Raw genomic sequence first — 20,996 nt, 5'->3', positions numbered from 1 at the left:
CTCATCTGAAAGGCTGGGAGGAGACACCTGATCCCCAAGAAAGTAACCTTCTATGGCCTTATTTTTTCCATTTTGGGGGCATTTTCCCAGATAGTTACTTGACTTCTGAGTTTCCTCTCCACAACCACTTGACCTCCAGTTCCGACAAGCCAGCACTGGGGACTGAGATTCAGGTGAGATGCTCCAATCCCCCAGGGGCTTTAGGTGGGGACAGGGTCACTATTCAGTGTGAAATTAAGATCAGCTGCTCAGGTAGGGACAGGGCCACCGAACAGGGCTCAGTTCCCTCAGGGCCTTTATCATGAGGCCTTCAACAGTGGAAGTGGTGCTACTGCCTGCCTTGGGAGCCCTTGTCTGCTGCTGTCTCTGCTGCTGCCTCCTGAGGAGGCCTGAGTTATGGGGACACTCTGCTCCCTTCTTGGCCAGCTGAAAAAGCCCTCTCACTGACCTTTAGCACTTGTAGGTTGAGGGATCTGCACTGCTGCTGGAGATTCCATCCCTGAAGCCTGCTCAGTCCTTCTCCTCCCAATGCTGTGTGGCCAAGGCTGGGATGGGCTCTGCTCCATGTCCAGTGTGACAGACTTTTCCTGTCGGTCTTTCAGGTCACTTTGGGCTAGAAATCTCCTCCACTCTGTTGTTCTTTGGCTTCTGCTGCTCTAGAATTTGTTGAGAGTCCTTCTTTACAAGTATTTTATGGGTTGTGAGGGAAACTAGTGTATGTGCATCTTTCTACTCCACCATCTTGACTCTGCCTAAAAGATTTCTTTACCAGAGGGATTATTTTTTCTTCTAAATGTACATTTTCACCTACTCTAGGATATTTTTGTCCTATCTTTTGTTGGTATTAGCTGAAAGAAATTGTCTTTTTGTTCACAATGTTCCACAAACAAGGTGGTGCTTTCAGAGGATGACATAGCCTTCTCTACTACCTTATATTTCGACCCTTGAGATTATATGCTGAAGTCTCTATTCACATCTTCTTTTCTGAGGAAGAATAGAACCAGGTTCAAATCCTACCTCTGAAACTTTGTTTTTTTACTCTAAGCAAGTCATTTAAGTCTCTATCTCAGTTTTCTCATCTGTAAAATGAGGTGGTTTGACTCGTTGGCCTATAAGGACCTTCACAACTCTAAATATTTAATACTTTGTTTTTATAACACTGAAGCTACCTCTTTTCAAACTAAGTATATTCAGCTTTGTATCTTTGTTTTCTAAGGAGATATCTCCCCTTATCAACCTAAATTGTATTTTGTAGTATAGTATGTTTCTCCTGTCTTTTGGTAATTTATAGATTCATAGTCTCATTCATTTAGAAACTGAATAAAACATATACTCATCTAGTTCAACATCCTTTGTTACAAAAAATAAAACATAGACTTGGAGAGTTTGGGACTTGCCAAGGGTCATATAATAGTAAGTGGCAGAACCAGGTTTGAATCCAGCTCATTGGCTCCTGGTCCACTATACTGTCTCCTACCCCATACTGCTTCAATCATATTCTAGGGTTTTCTTTAATTTCTTGTCAATAATAGTACTGGATGATTTGTGTGATTGTTTCTGAATATATGAATTGCTTTTTCATGGCTGCTTGCAAAATTATTTGATGTTAAAGCCTTGGGACTTGATGACTACATTTCTGGGTGAATTATACTTAGGTATCTTTTTTGATAGTATTGCATGGATTTCATCAATTACTACTTTATCTTCTGTTTCCAATATTCTGGGTGTTTTTTAAATGATTTCCTTAAGTAAGATGTTCAGTCTCTTTGTTTTCATTGTGGTTTTTATGGAAGACCGGTAATTTTGAGAATGTCTCTTAAGCACTGTCTTCAATCTGTCTTCGATGTCTCAATCTTCCTTGTTTTATGTTATTTAAATATAAAATAGTAAGATATCAATTTTTTCAGATATTTTCCCATTTATATATTTTTTTGCATTTCCAAATCTATCATTTTATTTTTAAAGAATCCATGATTTATTCTGAGTTACTTCTCTTGTTTTTTATTTTGAATTAATCTATAAAAACTCTTATTTTCAACTTTCTATCTTACATTTCTTTACTGTTTTTATTACCACATTTTTATAATTTTTTTCTTGATATTCCTCCTCAATTAAAAAAATATATGGACAATTATTGCTTTGGGGATGCATTTTTGCTTGCTTACTTCTTCAGTTTCTCTACTTCCTTTCCTATGAGGCTTTCCTTGGGAAGAATTCTTTTTTTTTCTTTTTTTTTCTTTTTTTTCTTTTTTTTCTTTTTTTTTTTTTGCTGTTTCTTTCTTTGGTGTGGGTTTAAAAAGGAGTAGGTGCATTTCTTTTTTTAGATGATGAAAAGGACAGACAGATTCAGCCATTTACTCCACTCTTTTTCTACTTTTTATCAATTTATCTTTAGATCACCTATACCTATTAGATTCTAAAGAGATTATGTCAAGAAATTAAATATTTTTTCCATTAGAAATACTCATTTAACAAATGTTTATTGTAAGATACCATTTTTATGTACAATAGAGGAAAAATACAGAATGAGGCAGCCCTTTCTCTCTCACTCTTTATAATATACCAGGGGAAATAAGATATATGTTCACATAACTGTAAATGAAATTGTAAAAGTGTAAAAGATTTTTAAGGATTCAGAAATTACCTGGAACGTAGCATGGTAAAAATGCTATGGGGGAAAAATGTTAGCTATGGAGTCAGAGTACCTTGATAACTATATGGAACTATGAAGAGGGCACTGAACTTGTAGTCAAGAAAATACAAAGCTTCAAATCTGGGCTTTCAGCCCATTTCCTAAATGTATAAACCTTAATAAATCACTAAACCTTTATTGATCTCAGTTTTCATGTTTTTAAAATGAGGGTGAAAATAGCACCTACCGCCTATGTTGTTGTAGGACTAAAATGAGATAATTTTTGTAAAACATTTTGTGAATAGTAAGGTATTATGTAGATGATAGATATTTGTCATCATCATTATATCTAACTCTACAAATTACTACTTGTGTTACCCTGGACAAGTCACTTCACCTTTCTAGGCCTCAGCTTCACTGCCTATAAAATGAATATGATGAGCTAAATTACTTCTGAGGTCCCATCTAGCTTTAAATTTAAACTTCTGGCGCATAAGTGATTAAGTGTAATTTGGTGTGAATACCATTACTACTTCATTGATCATATAATGAATAAACCTGTTACCATCTCTAGAGTCTCATATTTGAAAGGATCAACCAAAAATCAAACCTTTGAGCCATGTGCTCAAAGCTCCAGACACTAAGCTTGTCTTTGCTAATTGTTCTCTGACCTTGGTCAAGTTACTTCATCACCATAATACTACATTTTGATCATCAGTAAAATGATGGGGTGAGATGAGATGCTCTTTAAAGTATTTTCCAGCTGTAACACTCTGTGATGACTAGGCTTCCTATTCTGTTACTGGAAGATCATTTCACTATCTGGTCCTAGTTGACCTTTCCAACTCATTTTGCATTATTCCTCCTTGTGTATTCTATTTTCCAGCTTACTCATTACTCCCTGAATTCAGTGTTAAAGCATTTCATTCCATGCCTTTGACAAAGCTGTACCCCTATGTCTGGAATTCTTTCTTCACTCATCCAACTTTTTAGTTTTCTTTAAAACTTATCTCAGGTGGCACCTCCTGTAGGGAGCCTTTCTTGAATCCCTTAGCTATCAGTTCTCTCCACCTGGTCAAAATATATTGTCTCTAATTGTGTCCATGTTATGTCTCTTAGTAGAAAAGTTCTTGAGGGCAAGGATTTCTGGTTTTGTTTCTTTCTTTATAGCCTAGGACCTAACACAATTCTGTTTATAGAGGAGTGGTCCCTTACTAACTGCTTATTGAACTGAAATGAAAGATTTCTTTTATACTCATACATTCCAAAACTACTAATTTTGGAAGTGAAGGACATTGTTTTAGCTTAAATCCAATCATGTACGGATACTAGGTGCTAAGGATTTAGAAATTGGGGATTTGACCTTGCAAGAAAAATAGGAGCAGAAAATGCTTATAGAACAGAGATATTAACCTCTGATAGAGTGATGGGTGACAGCTCACAGATCTTAAATCTATTTGTAAGAGTTACTGTCTTGGAGTTAGGTGCCTCAGGGACCAAAATAAGATCAAATGTAAGGATGAACTCATACTGATCTGCTCAAGGCTCTCACCAGTCATAATAAAACAGGAAAATCTGTCTTGTAGCTGTGAAACTAAATCAAGTGTCTTTGATGGAGAAAATATATTTCTTTAAGAAAAAAACTGCAATGTTTTGAGTTCTCTTTCATTTAAACGGTGGAGAAAAGCTCATTTCAGTAGCCCAAGCATTTAAAGAACTTGCAAACCCTTTAGGAAAAGTTACAGTGTTTAATTATAATAACTCATGTATGAACTTGTAAATGACAGAATTGGTTTCCATTCTTTTTCTCAAGGGCATAATATTCCAGTAGCAAGAGAAGTAATAAGGCTAAAATAATATATTTTCATGGTTTCTCTTACATTAGGGTATTACTGAAAACCTAAGAGTGGAACACTGTAATGAAGGGTTTTTTTTAACCTCATTTTCAATGAATTCTGAAACAATTTCAGGCCTGAGAAAACAAAATTAGCATATAAGTGTCCATTCTTGTCCATTTTTCATAGTTACCCTATAAGAAAATCAAGTTTGGTATTTGTTTCAGGATTTAGAGTTGTGGACTTATTCATTTCCACCATTCAATGTGTCTTGAGTAAGCAAAATGTTAATCTTGAATTTACATAGAACTTTCACATATAATTCTCATAAATAATAGACATATATGTGTCTATGCAGTATATTTACAAGCCTTAATAGTTTAAAACTGCAACTAAGACTTTGGGGACACCTTGTATAAAAAGGGTGGTGGCAGGACATTCTGCACTGGGTATCAGAATATCTCTTATAAAATGCCAAGTCTTATCAATTCTACAAAATATCTCGTATATATCCCTTCCTCTCAACTCATACAGTTGCCTCCCTAGTTCAAACCCTCATTACCTCCGGCCTATGCATTTGTAAAATCTTTTTAATTGGTCTCAAAGTTTCAAGTTTCCCCTTTCTCCAATTCATCCTCCATTCAGTTGCCATATTGATTTTCCTAAATCAAGGGTTTGACCATTTCACTCACCAGCTCCTGAAGTTTCAGTGTTTCCTTCTTGCCTTTAACATCAGATACAAGCTCCTTTGGCATTTAAATCCTTTTATAATTTAGGTCAGCCTATTGCTCTAGACTGATTTCACACAACTCCCCTTCATGCCTCATGTGCTATATATTCCAAACAAATGTGTTACTTACTTGCTATTTCCCATAGACACAACATTCTCTACTGCATCTGTTCCTGTAAACTGCCTGGAATTATCTCCTTTATCACCTATTCCTTTTAGAACTCCAAAGTCCCTTCAGACTCAACTCAAATGCAACTTCCTCTCAGAGGCCTCTCCTGTTTACCCCCAGTTATTAAACTACCTTCCATTATATTATATTTATTTTGTATTTAACCACCAGATGGTGCTGATAGCCATTCACTGAGGAGTTCCATGTGTACCCCCAACAGTTCACATGCTTAGCTGGGACCAAAGGTAAGATAAGCTCATACTTTCTGTTTCCCAGAGATGCAATGACCATCTTTCCTCAGCTTTGCCCATCTCGATGAGGCAGCACAGATTCATTGTCTAGGGATGTGTGGATTTGCAGAACTTAGCTCTGAATCCCTACTCACTGGCCAACCACCTATGTGGGCTTTCAGTCTTTTACTGAGAAGCAATCATATGACTTTGACATGAAGGTGTCAACTTTACACAAAAGAAGATATGAATTCTTGGATACTGCATGCAGTGCTTACTCTTAGCATCCAGTTAATAAGCAAACAAATAGCATATAATGACTAGATAATTCACTGCACAATAAACATGTAAAACATCTCCCAAATATCTGCAAACCTAAAATTCTCCTAAACACTAAAAAATCTCCTAAGACATAGGATCATTCTGGACCCAGGAGTTTTAGGCATGTATAAGCTGAGTTTGTTTTTAGTTATCTACTGACTCCTTCTTGAGCAGTTGAAAGCACAGTTCACCACATAAGGGCAGAAACTCTGGTGGAGGGGAGGATTCTGAACCTAGAAGTCAAAGCACAGGAGAGTTGACTAAGGATCCAGGTAGACTTAAAATTTCCACTCAGCCCAGGACATAGAACTTTGGATCCAGTGTGAACTAGAACTGATGCTTTGACTCTTCTAAATTGTGGAGTCATTGGCAAGGAACTTCAGCTTCTTCTAGTCACAGCTAACCCTTCATGGAGCTAGGTGAGTGGATTCTGTAACCAGCTCAGCAAGGAGGAGTATTCCCATTATACAGATAAGGAGTAGCCTAGAATTAAACAACTGACCCAGGTTCTTACAATCTTTAAGCAACAGAACTTTGGAGAAAACCCATGTCTCCTGAATCAAATTCTCTCCACTACACCTTATTGTCCCTCAGACCAGTCCTTTTAGAACTGTGTTCTAAGGAATCCTTTCCAGTAGAAGATGGATTTGACTTATTCACCTTGGCCCAGAAGGGATGAATGAGACCAGTGTTTGAAAGTTACATGGTGATATATTTCAGCTCAACAAAAATACTTCCTATTTCAGCTGTTTAAGAAAAAAGGAATGTGACAATGCTTTGTCAGTTCTCACCGGAGGTCTTAAAATAAAAGCTGAGTCGTATTTGTCAAATGGGCTAAGAATGTTGGGCTGAATAAGAAGAAATAGCCTAGGAACAATATAAAATCTTACATCTGAGCTGAAGGAATTAACTGCACAAGCATGAGAAAGGATGACTGGACAGTAGGAAACTTGAAAAACTCAAAGAATGGGTGAGTCACTAACATAAGTGTTAGTATGGTGGACATGCTGGCACATCATTTACCAATGCATACTTTCTTTGAGAGGAGGAAGAGGACCAATGGTAATGTCCACCTGACGAGGGGCAGACTGGCACTCCTGGAACATTTTCTATTCATAGTTATGTCAGGGCTAATTATGGTCATTTTTTTTATCTTAGCTTAAAAAAAGGTAAAGGGTATCCTAGACTTGGGAAATGGTAATCCCACTATACTCTCCTCTGGTCAGATAATATCTTGTATATGGTTTTAGATGCGACGTTTTAGGAATGACAATGATGATCTAGAGAGTATTTAGAAGAACTTAACCAAGATGTGAGGAGCCTTGAAATTATGACTTATGAAACAACTGTGATTGTTAAGAGAAAACTTAAGGGGGTACAAGATAATTTACTTAAAATATTTGAAAGGCTATCATATTGAGGTTGCTAGGTGGCAAAGTGGATAGAACATGGGGCCTGAGGTCAGTGAGACCAATACAACCTCAAATACTTACTACCTGTGTGATCCTGGGCAAATCACTTAACCCCTCCCTGCCTCAGTTTCCTCATCTGTAAAGTGGAGACAATAATAACACTTGCCTCCCAGGGTTGTTGTGAGGGTAAAATGAGATTTGTAAAGTACTTTACAAACCTTAAAGCACTATAGGTGGTAGTTATAATTATGCCAAGAAAGGGTTAGAATTAATTCTGCTTGACCTCAGAAAACGGAACTAGAAGCAGTGGTTAAAGTTGCAGAGGTGGCTTTCAGCTTGAGTTAATGAAAAACTTCCCAACAATTAGAGCTATGCCAAATTGGATTGTGGTGCCTCTGGAGGTAGAGGGTTCTCCCCTCACTAAAAATTTTACTGTTGAGTATGGTGGAAACAAGATTCTCAGTCAATTATGTGTTAGACCAGATGGCCTCTGAGTTCCTTCCAATTCAGAGATTTTGTGATTGTAGAATTATCGTAGGAATTCATGTTTCAGGTATGAGTTAGAGTAAATGACTATTGGGATTCTACTAATTGATTCCCTAATTCTTTATTCTTCAGAACACCACACCACCACACACACACACACACACACACACACACACACACACACACACATCTGTTTTCATATACAGTTTAAACCAAATTGTTCTCTCAGCTGGCACTTTCTTATCTAGAATTCAACAAACCTACTTTTTACATGAATCAGCGGGGCATGTGGTAGCTTTAATATTACATTTAGATACTAAAGGTCGTCATTGTAATTTCTCCCACAGTGCTGCAGGCTGTCAGCTAAAGTTGAATTGCGTATTATAACTAGATTGGTAACTCAGTCTTTCTAGTGGCTGCTGAATGCAGGTGTTATTAAAAATATCAAGGAACATTTCAGTAACTCAGGAAGTAGTTCTTGGTTCTCTGCCAGTTTTGATTTTGGGGGTGTTTTTTAATTTCTTCAAAAACCCTGTGTTATGGTACTTGGCCACTTTTCACCTATCATCCTGCTTTTGCTTCTAGGCAGGAGCCTGTCTATCATTTCTTGACAGATCCAGAGCCTTAATGATCCTTGATATAGGTTATTGTGATGATATTTAAATTCAGTTCCATCTGAATACATTGTAGTGAAGAATCTTCCTGTCTCCTTTAAAAGAATAAAATACTAAAAGACTTGTATATAAAACCAAGCCTTCCTTCAAAGTCAATGATATGTTTTCATCTGAGTGAGAGTTCCCTTCAGCAATGAAGATCACAGCTTGATGACCCGCATTAGCTCTGAAAAGTCAGTGCCTTGGGCACCCAGTTAGTAAGAATCAGAGATGAGATAGAAGCCCAGTTTTTCCTGACTCCAGGCCCATCACTCCATATACCTCACTGACTTTCTTCTCTTAAGTACCTGTGGTAAAAATGACAATCAGGAGATCTAATAGGACTTAATAATAGATCTGCTTATCTTTTATCTTTGTATTCAAGCACTTCACACATTCTAGATGCTTAATAAATGTTTGTTGATTGCTAGTTGTTTGATATTATATAGGAACTGCCTGGGCATAGCCATTTCCCCAGTAATTTTCCACTCTGAATTGCCACCTACTTTTCCTTTCCACCTCTAAGACCATAATCAAATGAAAAATCCTTTGCTTTTGGAAAAAGTTTACCAGTGGACTGTTCTATTGTTTTACCAAAAATTTTTGCAATTTCCCAAACCAAAATTCCCTTCCCTGGATACCATTCACCTTTATTTATTTTCTCCCCCAATTAGAATGTAATCTCCATGAGGAATAGGGATTGTCTCACTTTTGTGTTCCTGTCCCCAGCACTTTTCCCAGTATTTGGCACATGGTGAGTCCTTTAAAAATACATTTTTTTCATGCATAATTGAAAATTTTGTGAAGACTAAAATTTCACTTTAACTTTGGAACTTTTGTTCATTCAGCAAGTGTTTATTAACTTCCTCCTTTGTGCCAAACACAGTATTAACTGCCCAAGGTACAAAGAAATAACGAAACATCTACTGTCCTTAAGAAGCTTACACTAGGAAGGAAAGGGTGACTTATACAAATATACTAGGGCACTTTGTTTTATTAGAAATTCATTGTGTTAAAAGAATTATTTGACTGAATCAGCTGTAATTTTTATGGGAACCTTGGGGTTTTTTTAAAATGATTATTAGTATATAAATTCTGGTTGACTTTAAATAAAATAATTCCCCTCCTCTCAAATTAGTCTTCTATCTACTTATGGGGAAAATTTTTTTAAAAATTAAAAGCTAATTGAACAGCTTTCAAAAATCAGGATGTAAAACTTGACTGCCCCCATCTCAATAACCCCTGAGTTAATCTGCTCTGAGGAGTCCTTCAAAATTTATTTTCAGTTCAAAAGAATTTCTAATATAAATGTGCAGCAGATTGGCCTACCTTTCTCTTTATTTAAAATTTTACTGCAGGTATTTATCCAAGCATCATACTTGTCTGAATGGGTAAATGAATGTTGATGGATCTCAGCTGATGCATTTTTGTAAGGAAGATGATTGATTTTGGGAACACCTATTTTAATGCTGGAGATCTCTGCCTAAATAGAAAAATAAGATAGTATTGAAGTAAGACTCATTATGATTGCCTATGTTTTATAACAGAAAAAATGCAAGGGTTTTTTTTTGTTATATACTGAGAACTTTTTTGACCAATACTCATGAATTAATGAGACATTAAGTGCCTACCATGTGGTAGAAATTGTGTAGGCACTGGAGATACAAAAACACGAAGGCACAGGGTCATAGAATTAGTGCTAAAAGAGACTTTCCTTCCATTAAATCTAACCTCCTCATTTCATTAATAAAGAAACTGAAAGTCAGCAAGGTTATATGATTTACCCGGAGTCATATAGCTGGGCAGCTGGGTGAAACAATGGACAGAGAGAGAACTGGGCTTGGAAGGAGGAAAACTCATCTTCACTTGTTCACATCTGGCCTCAGACACTTTCTAGTTGTGTGACCCTGGGCAAGTCCTCTAACCCTGTTTGTTTCAGTTTTCTCATCTATAAAATTAGCTAAAGAAAGAAAATGCTAACCACTCTTTGCAAAGAAAACCCCAAGTGGGGTCACAAAGAGTTAGACATGACTGAAACAACTCAACAGCACACAGCTAGTGAATGTCAGAAGAGGAATTTGAACCCATTCTGTGTCTGAGTCCAGCATTCATCCACTTTTTTATACTGCCTCTGAAGTAGCTTACATTCTAAAATAGTAAAAAAAAAAAAATTTACTTTTATATAGAACTTTGCAATTATAATGTGTTTTACATAGATTTGACCTACACAAAATGATTTCTGTTTTACAGATGAAGAAACTGAAGCTTAGATTAATTAATATGTTCAAGGTAATAGCATTAGTAAGGGAATCTAAAATGTTTACAGGCTGTCTGGGTCATGATGCCCAATAGACAGTTGGAGATGGGAGACAGGAGGTCAGGTGAGAGGTAGGAGTTGATAGACAGACCTGTGTATTATCTGCATAGAGATGATCACTGAACCCACAGGAGCTGATGAGATAACTAAATAAAATAGTTTAGAAGGAAAAGAGGACCCAGGACAGGACCTGAGTGGTGGAGGGATTGGAGGTCACAGTGACAATGAAGGAAGAGAGTTTGAGGTTTCAAGGGAGACAAAGAGGTGGAATGAAAACAGATTGTGATCACAAAATGGAATTTCAAATTTAATATGGAAGTGGAAAACTTGTGAATGGTAACAAGACCCAAGAATATGATCTCTGGATAGCTCAGGTAAGGTGAAAAATAAGTAAATTTGAAAACTGTGAGAGAGACAGGCAGCTAGGTGGCAAAATAGATCGAGTGGCAGACCTAGAGTCAGGAAGACCTGAGTTCAATTCCAGCCCCAGACACTTACAAGCAGAATGATCCTGGCCAAGTCACATAACCTTGTTTGCCTCAGTTCCTCATCTATCAAATGAGTTGGAGAAGGAAATGGCAAATCACTCCAGAATCTTTGCCAAGAAAGCCCTACATGGAGTCATGAAGAGTTTGAAACAACCAAACAACTCATTTTACAGATGAGGAATACTTACTCATTCCATCAAAGCAATTTATTCCCAAATTTATTATGTGGAAAAATATGTATTAACCATCAAAAAACCCCTGAATATAGCAATATTTCTGTCCAACATTCTTCTTTATGTTTTTAAGCCCATTTTCTTCTCATTTCACTTCATGTGAGTAATAATGAGTTATTGCAATCATCTCAATTATCTGGATTGCTTTCTTTGATAAAATTTCTATTGCATCCCTTCTATTTCTTGTGTTAATTATTGTGTTTTCCTATAATGCTCTAATTCTCATGCCATTAATTATCTGAAATCTAACCATTCTTTTCTTGCTGTTCTATTTAAAGCAGGTAGTATTTTTTTTCTTGTTAATGTCCTGGATTGCTTGACCCTCCCATTTTATTTTACTTCTTCCACAGAATCTCAACCACACGATTCTGATGACTTGAGTAGGAAACATTTCTCCTTTTTGTTGCATGGGATACTGAAGCTCAGATTTCTGAAGTAGAGTGTCAGTTTTCACACTATTAATGACAAGGTTATTCAGATCATTCATTTTGTAAAGGTCGGGTTTTTCTAGTCCTACTCAAATTACTCTAATTATAGAAGATCCAGATTCTTGAGTTGACTCAATTAGTCAAGGAATGGTATGTAAACTAAATGTGAACAAGCCCCGAACTAATGGAAGGAGTGAAAAAACTAGATCATTGGATGAAGACAGATGACTCCTTACATGAAATGTCTTAGCTGAAAAAAATTTAACAGATTTCTGGGTCTTTGTATAAGATAGCAAGTCAGTTAGAAATCAAACTTTTTAGTAGCAGGTCAGTTGAATGTTGAAGGATCCAATGATGAAGGACCCCATTGCCCTTGTGGGAGGAAAACAGAGTTTCTTTCCTCCACTGCTACTGATTAACCAGGTAATGACTTTATGAACTTGGAAAGGTTAGAATATCTGGAATTCCAATCAGAGTTGGTAGAAGAGGCTAATGCCCACATCTGCAATGGGAGCTGGGAGGAAAGGAAGTGGGAACATCACAGATGAATTCCTCAGGGAGTTTATCCAAGAGAAGAAGGAGGGATATAAGAAAATATAGGATGGGTATAGGAATATATGAAGTGAAGATGGATGGATTAAAGGAAGGGTTTTTTTTTAAAGAATGGGATTTACTGGTGTTTCTGGATCAACCTATTCATCGAATTACAGAGATGGAATATGTTTAAAATGAAAGGATTTTGAGTTATTCTGGATTCTAGGCTTTCCACTTACTATCTATGTAAGCTTGGTTATTTAGACTGTGTGTGCAACAATTTTCTAATCTATAAAATGATGACAGTAGAATAGAATGTGAACTCCAAGATCCATTCCAACTTTAAATATGTGTAATGGGTGGCTGTTGATCAGACATCAGCATGTTCAACTAATGCAGTTTCTCATGTGGAAGAGATTGGGGAATCTGTTCCCAGAGAGGTATGATGACATACCATTTTGAATGCAGCCCAATTTTGGCCATACAGACAATCAAAAAGGCTCCCCTTCATTATACAGCTAGCAGACTAGAACTAGTTACAGAATATCTACCTAGGTCCCAAATCAGGAAGCAAGGCACTTCCATTACATGTCATCATGCTGCTCTAGAAGCAAGGTCTCCATCCTCTTCCATGTAAGCAATTGCATTATTTAAGCACACTGAGACCTGCTCACTAGCTCTCTTTTATATTTATTATGTTACAGTCCACTAATCTCAGAGGTGATCCAGTCCAACTTGCACCTGAAAAGGAATTCTCTCTTTAGCATCTTTCAAAAGTAATCACTCAGCTTCCCCTTGTAGACCTTCAATAATTGGGAATGCATTATTACCCCCTGAAGTAGTCTTTTAGGATACCTTTGAAATACTTTTAGTCCCTCATTGCTAGGAAGTTTTTCTTTATATTAAATTAAAACTCTATGGCATCTCAAATTCAACATGTCCAAAATAGAATTTATCTTTCCTCCTACCCTTCTTCTTAATTTTTTTTTAAATTTCTGTAAGGAGCACTACCACCCTTCCAGCCACCAAGGTTTCCAACCTAGGAGAAACCCTCAAGTCTTAATTCTCACAAATCCACTATATCCAGCCAGGTGCCAAATCTTGTCATTTGTACTTCTTCACATCCCCGGGATCTGCCTTCTTCTCTCACTCTAGTTCAAGTTCTCATCTCTTTTCAACTGGATTATTGTAATAACTCCTAATTAGTTTCTTGGTCTCTGTTCTTTGCCCCCTCCAATCTGTCCTCAACACAGCAACCAAACTGATATTCCTAAAGTTCTGGTCTGATCCATGAACAGAATTTCAAAAGCAGTCCAGACAGGACCAGTCTCTAACCTGTGAATACTTTAGCTACACAAAGCAGGCTAGAGACAGGAGTGCCAGAAAAAAAGTAGCAGTTTAATTACCTTCAGAGTAAGAAATGCTCTCTATGCTATAGTAAAGGCACAGTTAACATGCATAAATAACAACTGGAAAAGGTGGAGAAGGTGAATTACAAAACAATCGTTTCCAGGGCCTGAGTGGTTTCTCAAGACAAGTCCACGAGTGCAGGACAATACAGGTGTTCTGGAGTCCTGTGGGAGCAGTATTGTTTCAAGTTTGGGGGGTTGTTACTTGGCGGAGCACAGGACCAGAATTCTGTGACAGGAACTCACTTAAGGTACACAGGCAAAGGAATATTGTGATTGTGAGAGTGTGGTCAAGGTTTGTTCGATCACTTTAAACTGCACTGTGAGTCTGTGATTTCCAAAGCAGAGTCTTCTGAGAAAAGGCAGCTCTGAGAAATCTAAATTATTAGTGTATTCATTACACATATAATATCTATTAATATGAAAATCATAATTCTGTTCAATGACCATATCAGTCCTCTCTTCAGGAAGCTTTAATGCCTCCCCATCACCCTTGGCTTAAAAGGCAAACTCTTTTGTCTTTTAAAGAACACCACACTCTAATTCCAACCTACCTTTCATGACATGTTATAATTTAAAGAAGGACAAAACAAACATTGCCTAAATGATGCCACGTTGTTAGATGAGCAACCCATTGAGTAACTGATCACACATGTCATATCTCTCATATGTCCACTGCTAATGGACAATAAGCTGAACCCAGAAGTGTATACAGGAAGAGGAATGTGAACTGCCTCATATCCAAAAAATTGTCCTGAACTTTTAATGGTGACAAGCTCATTCCTGCAAACAGTGCCCATCTTTGTAACACCTATCAGGCCTTGATGAAGTGATAGGATCTAGTTGTTTATTTCTCAGGTAGCATAGTTGCATGTAAACAATTTTAAAATAGTGATGATATCGCTTATCCTCCAATATCTTTTTTGTTTTTTAAATGATGAGTGAGCTAACAAAGTTTCTAATATTTAGGCATTTTAATTAAATTGTTTTTATATGCTGCTCTTTGTTGTCCAATCCTTGCCTCCCTATTCTTTTATATTTCCAACTTACATAATAAACTTCAGAACTTCAAAATAACTGTTATTTCATCAGTGTGATTATGCCTTTTGCGGATGGTGACTATAATCCCTCCATATTTTTTAGTCTCCTTGAATCGCTTTGGACAAAAATAAAATCAATACCTGGAGGCCATCCTTATGGAGATATGCCTTCCTGAATTTCTCTAGACTGGTCATTTTATGACAGACGCATGTCCTACTGCCTATTTCATAAGCTTGTGGTCTTCTGGAATCAAGGCTGTGCTGGAGTCAGCTCAAACTGATTCATGACAGCTGACTATTGCATTTTCAGTGTGAGCATCTACAACTTGGAAATTGACAAATGCTACAAATCAGGGTTGGATTTATTACTTTGCTTATTGTCTAAAACTAAGAAAATGATGAATAATATTGCAGATTAAAGTATTAAAAGTTTAACAACACAATTTGGCCTCACTTTTATATACCTAGAGTTACTTCTACAGCATAGTGCATCATAGAAGAAAGATTTTAGTAGAATGAGAAATTAGTAGTTTAATACAGCATTTAATTTTTTTTTTTTACTGAGGCCCAAATCTTAAATGCTCACTGTCATTCTGAATGAATGAAAAGGCATCTAGTAAGAACCTATCACATTCCAGGCATTATGCTAGTTGATAGGAATATAAATAAAAGGAAAACATGTTCAGCTCCCAAGGAGCTTACATTCCATATTTAGGAGTGGTAGCCCTAGAAAGGAGTTTTTATCTGGGCAGTCACAACAATGATGAGTAGGGCCATAGGACAGTTGAGTGTCACATGCTTTCTGGAAGAAGTACGCATTCCGATTTTTTTTCTTCTTATTTATTCTTTTTTTTTTTTTTTTTTTTTTAATTTTTTTATTTTTTTAATGTTTGACAATCACTGCCATACAATTGCGATTTTATCCCTCCCCACCCACCCCCCACTACCTCCCTCCCTCCCCACGACTGCATACAATTCTGTATAGATTCTACATATACTTTCCTATTGAGTATATTTTCACTATAGTCATGCTATGTAGTCAGACTAAGATAAATGAAAGAATCCGTATAACAAATCAGAACATGATACACAAACAGATACACATACACAAACATGATCTGCTACATTATGTGAGTGACTTCCATATTTCTCTCTCTGAGTGTGGAAGGCATTTTGCCTTGAGGTCCACCATTGGGATTTTTTTTTTTTCAGGAGTTCTTGTGTTATTACAAAAATCTAAGTCTACCAGAAAAAACTCTCACACACTGTGGTTGTTGCTGTGCATAAAGTTCTCCTGGTTCTGCTCCTTTCACTCAGCATCAGGTCATATAAGTCCTTCCAGGCCTCTCTGAAGTCTTCTTGTTCATCATTTCTTATGGCACAATAGTACTCCATTACATTCATATACCATAATTTATTCAGCCATTCCCCAATTGATGGACATCCCCTTGACTTCCAGTTTTTGGCAACTACATAGAGTGCTGCTATAAATATTTTTGTACATGTGGGACCCTTTCCCATTTTTATGATCTCTTGGGGATATAGTCCTAGTAGCGATATTGCTTATTTATTCTTTTTATAAAAAAAAAAAAAAAAATCTCAAAATTATCATGTGAGAAACTGTGCTTCCTAAGCCAATCTGGCCTCAGCTCACTACTCCAACTAGCAGTAGCTAGGTGTCACAGTGGAAAACACGTTGGGTCTTGTGTCAGATAAGACCTCAGTTCAAATTTGACCTCAAATACTAACTAGTTGTATAACTCTGGGTAAGTCACTTAGCCTCTACTTCAATTTCCTCAGTAGTCAACTGAGGACAGTGGAAGTATCTACCTCCCAGAGCTGTTGTGAGGATCAAATGAGATAATACGCTTAGCATAGTGCTTGGAGCACAGCAGTCACTATATAAATGCCTATTTCTTTTCCTTCCCTTTTATTAAATTGAAATCTACTAATGGAATGTCATTGCTATTTCTATCTCTGTAGCTACAGAACCTAGCACAGTAGTTTGCGTATTTATTCAATTTGAACTGAATTTGAGTTGAACTACACACACAACTTAACATTTCTGAGCTTGATAAAACAGATAGCATCTCAATTGAGCAATATAGAAGGACAACTGCTAATTAGGAGGAAATATTCTTATTATTCAGAACACCTAAAATGATCTGAACACAATATAGAAGTAGGATTAATATTTGCTGAACTTAAGATTCATGGCCTGACCATCCACACGGAAATAACCAAATACATGAAGAATATTCATTTTCCAGAGTGATAAACAGACTATAGAAATTCTCCATCAGTATCTGTATCATCTAGGATAGACAATACAAATCAACCATGAGTTAAGCCCAGAATTAATTGATAAAGAAGAAAAGAACAGAATTGATTGCCTTTAGGAAATTGCAAAGCTCCTTTAATGACTCCAAACTCCCAGAAACAAAAGCCCATCTTCTAAATACCAACATTTAATAGTTTTGTTGCACAGCTACAAGACATAGCATACAACTCTCCAATGGAGCCTGAACATCACATGGGTCAGTGGAGAAATCCTGTGACGCATGTGAGCAGGCTGCAATATGGAACAAACTGACAAACATAAATGAAGAATGGGAGTAAAAAATATCATCAGGGAAATGTATAATGGAAAAAAGAAGATAGACTGATCACACAACCAGGGTGGACAATTCATAGACACATCAAGTGCTCCACTGGTGTTCTTGAGATTTCAGGAGAAAGTGAGGAAGCATTCCAAAATGGCGGGTGGATGCCCCATTGCAAATTGATGGGGGAACATGGATAAGCATTATACAGGTTGGATGTGCATGCATGGGTTGCATTTGACTTCATTGTTGGAAACGTCCAGAGTGAAGAGATCACAGATCTGTTTGAGTAAGATAAATGAAGTTGTGACTTCTGTCTAGGATTCTCAATCAACATCTTTTGACCTCAAGCTATATCATGTTTATATAATATGCTCCTACAAATAAATAGTTTAGCAAATGGAGGTTCTGAGTTTGTTTACTTTTCTTTCTTTTCTCCAGATGTCGCCCATCTGATGTGGTTTGAAAGACTTTATGTCTGGCTTCAGTGTTTGGAGAAATACATCTTGTACCCAGCAATAATTTTGAATGCCCTCACTATTGATGCATTTTCTATTAGCAATTACAGGAGACTTGGTAGCCAGTAAGTAGATAACGGTTTAATCTCATAATGATTTAGATTGCAATTCTTTAAAACTACAATGCATTTTTCTGCGTGCCTTAAAGGATTTCAGCTCTGCCTTAACATCAGAAAATTTTACCATGAAAGAATGGAAACCGGTGAGTATTAGATTAATTCACATTACTGTTGCCTAGGTGGTCATTTTGAATGACCTGAGTCCAAATGAAGTCAGATCTATCTGTTCTAAGTGATTTTACAAATAAATGTCATTCGATATGAAGATCAACCCAGAAATGCTTAGCCTGTGAGTCCAAATCAGATGACAGAGACATGGTATGAGTCCAGACCTCTTGAAATTTTGCTTAGGAGTCTATAGACTGTCTACTGTCATTTTATTTAGCAACTACTCTATCATTTTTTAGTTGGGGCAGGGGGAAATTAACCACCGTCACTGCCCTTCTTGCACTTATCAGGTTCAGTTTTATAATTAAAAGGATAGACCCTAGAGGCTTCATCTAGTCCAGATGCTTGCTTTTATGTTTTTGCAAAGTATTATAGATTTATCAGTTTTGCATTCTCATAATTAATATAGAGTTTCAAAATGAAAATCCAGCTGATAACTTGTAGACATAAGGACATTCCGACATAAGGCGAAAGTTTCTCATCACATGAGTTGTCAGCTTATACAAGAATGAAAATAATATTTCATGAATTTTTAATAGATTTATTGCTTTGGCACAGGATGCTTTGCTCAAACAATACATGCCCCCCAAAACCATGTTGTATAACCTCAGACTCATAATATGTAATTGCTATTTCTTCTGGTGTGAAAAAGAGCACTGGATTTGGCAACCATGGAAAGACTGATCAGTCTCTCTGGGTCTAGGTTTTCTCATCTTTAAAATGAAGGAGTTAGGCTATAGAAATTCTAAGGCCCCTTCCAGCTCTAATGCTATAATCCCACAAGATCATAAGACATCCCATAAGACAAACTGATAAAAGCTATTCTTAATGATATTTTATCACTAGGCTGTGCCTAGTGATATCTACATAGCTCATATCTACAGTAGGGGAACACTTAAGTATCATGTCCTTATAATGGCTCTGTTTTTATTGGGCATTGCATTATTGAATAGTGCCTTAAGGTCAGATGTCGTTATGTCCTGTCTTGGATAGCCCAGGTACAGCCTGGATAAGTAACAGCTCTAGGTTTTCATCTGTAATATCTTGGGTTAGAATCAACTAAATATTTTAATGTTAGTTTTATTCATATACATCTACCTATTAAAATAATTCATTCAAACCAGGGCCCTCAAAGTTCAGTTGGAATTGATGTTTCTCTGGGTTTTGAGACCCCCAAGGCATCTTTGGTCTTGGAAGTTAGACCTCTCTTTCATAAACAGGACCAGAGTTGCTTACCTCATCCATGATTTCAGAGAGCTTTCAGCCACCATTCCTTCCTTCACCTCTGAGAGAGGAGCCACATATTCTCAATAGTTCTTATCCTCTAGATTTCATACTTTGTTATTGAAGGCAACAGGAACAGAGAGAACTCACTACCTAGGGACTTATAGTTCATGTAAAGGAATGGAGCGATCCTGCCCTGTGCTATAGGTTCAATAGTGACTGCCTTCTGAAGTACACCCTATTTCCCATATCTCTCCATGAAGCTAAAAGGTATTTTTCACCAAGTCAAAATCCCAGCCTATGCAGAATGTCACAGTTCTGCATCTCTATAGCATACTGCAATGGGAAAAGAGCACTGGATTTGAGTCAGACCTTCTAAGTTGAAACTCTAACTTTACTACTTACTCTCTGTGCAACCTTGGGCAAATAACTTACTCTCTCTAGGCCTCTATTCCTCATCTGTAAAACTGAAGGGGTTGCCTGGATGCCAATCAATGACCTGTGAAAAGAGAAACTGGACCTAGAGTCAGAGAAGCACAGTTCAGAACCTACCTTTCATACTTACTTTTTGCATGGCCTTGATCTAATCATTTAATTTACTGTGCCTCAGTTTCCTCATCTGCAAAATTAGGTAATTGGACTAGATGGCCTCTAAGGTTTAAGATTGGTTTTCTAGTTCTATATCTCTAGTTCTATATCCTCTGAAAGGATGGCCTCTAAGGTCTCTTTCCAATCTAATACCTGTAACCCTACTGATCTCTGTCAGCTTACCAAGTAGAAAACTACCTGGATCTTGGGCAGAGTCATTCTGAGGTTGTGGTCCCTGAAGCCTCAGACCTAGTGGGGTTAGGAAGAGCAGCTAACTCTAAGACTGCTGATTTCAAAACTCTGTGAAGGATTTTTGAAAACCTTTTTTTTTTAAAACTTATTTCATGAAACGAGAGGAGCACCAAGGAAGAAAGGCTAAATCCAAGAGGAGAAACTCAGAAGTACAGATCTATTAAACTGTCAAGGTTATACAAGCCTTGGCCCTTTCTGTTCCCAGAGAAAAGAAAGTCATTTGGCTTTTAGTAAAAATCCTTTTTTCAGGAAAAAAAAGCTAGCACCAGTGTCTCAAGTGGGCTACTAGGTTGATAGCTATCTTAAAATGTGTGAACCCAAGCAAAGACAGACCTCTTAAAAATATACTCTTTCATCCTATTACTCAGTTCTGAGGTAGCCCCCTGTAGCCATACAGTCTTATAGTATTTCACTTGTGATACTGTGGAAACCAGTTGTCCCTTGGAATAGCACAAGTAAAACATGTTTCCTTTATAGACAAATGGTCTCCTTAAGGAAAGTCTGGTTCCCTGTGGGAGGTTAACTCCTGAGCTCAGCAGTCAGAGGAGAAAAGTATTTCATTTACCTGGCTCTGAACATAATTGAAGTTTCATATGCTGATCTCTCTCTCTCTCTCTCTCTCTCTCTCTCTCTCTCTCTCGCTCTCTCTCTCTCTCTCTCTCTCTCT

The 20,996-nt window shown here is 37.1% G+C and overlaps 1 protein-coding gene across 1 annotated transcript in view; it reads left to right on the top strand.

The window, feature by feature from the left end:
- The window catches only part of PCNX2 (pecanex 2), a 395,633-nt gene that overhangs the window by 211,557 nt on the left and 163,080 nt on the right, over positions 1-20,996 (top strand). The window contains exon 20 of the mRNA XM_072647501.1: positions 17,962-18,103. Within this exon, the coding sequence (XP_072503602.1) occupies positions 17,962-18,103 (142 nt within the window). The remainder of the gene's footprint in view (positions 1-17,961; positions 18,104-20,996) is intronic.

This window comes from Notamacropus eugenii, chromosome 2 (genome assembly GCF_028372415.1).
Source record: "Notamacropus eugenii isolate mMacEug1 chromosome 2, mMacEug1.pri_v2, whole genome shotgun sequence".
NCBI classification, from domain to species: Eukaryota; Metazoa; Chordata; class Mammalia; order Diprotodontia; family Macropodidae; genus Notamacropus; species Notamacropus eugenii.
Note: the sequence above shows the minus strand (reverse complement) of the source record. Positions and strands in the feature narration are given on the sequence as shown.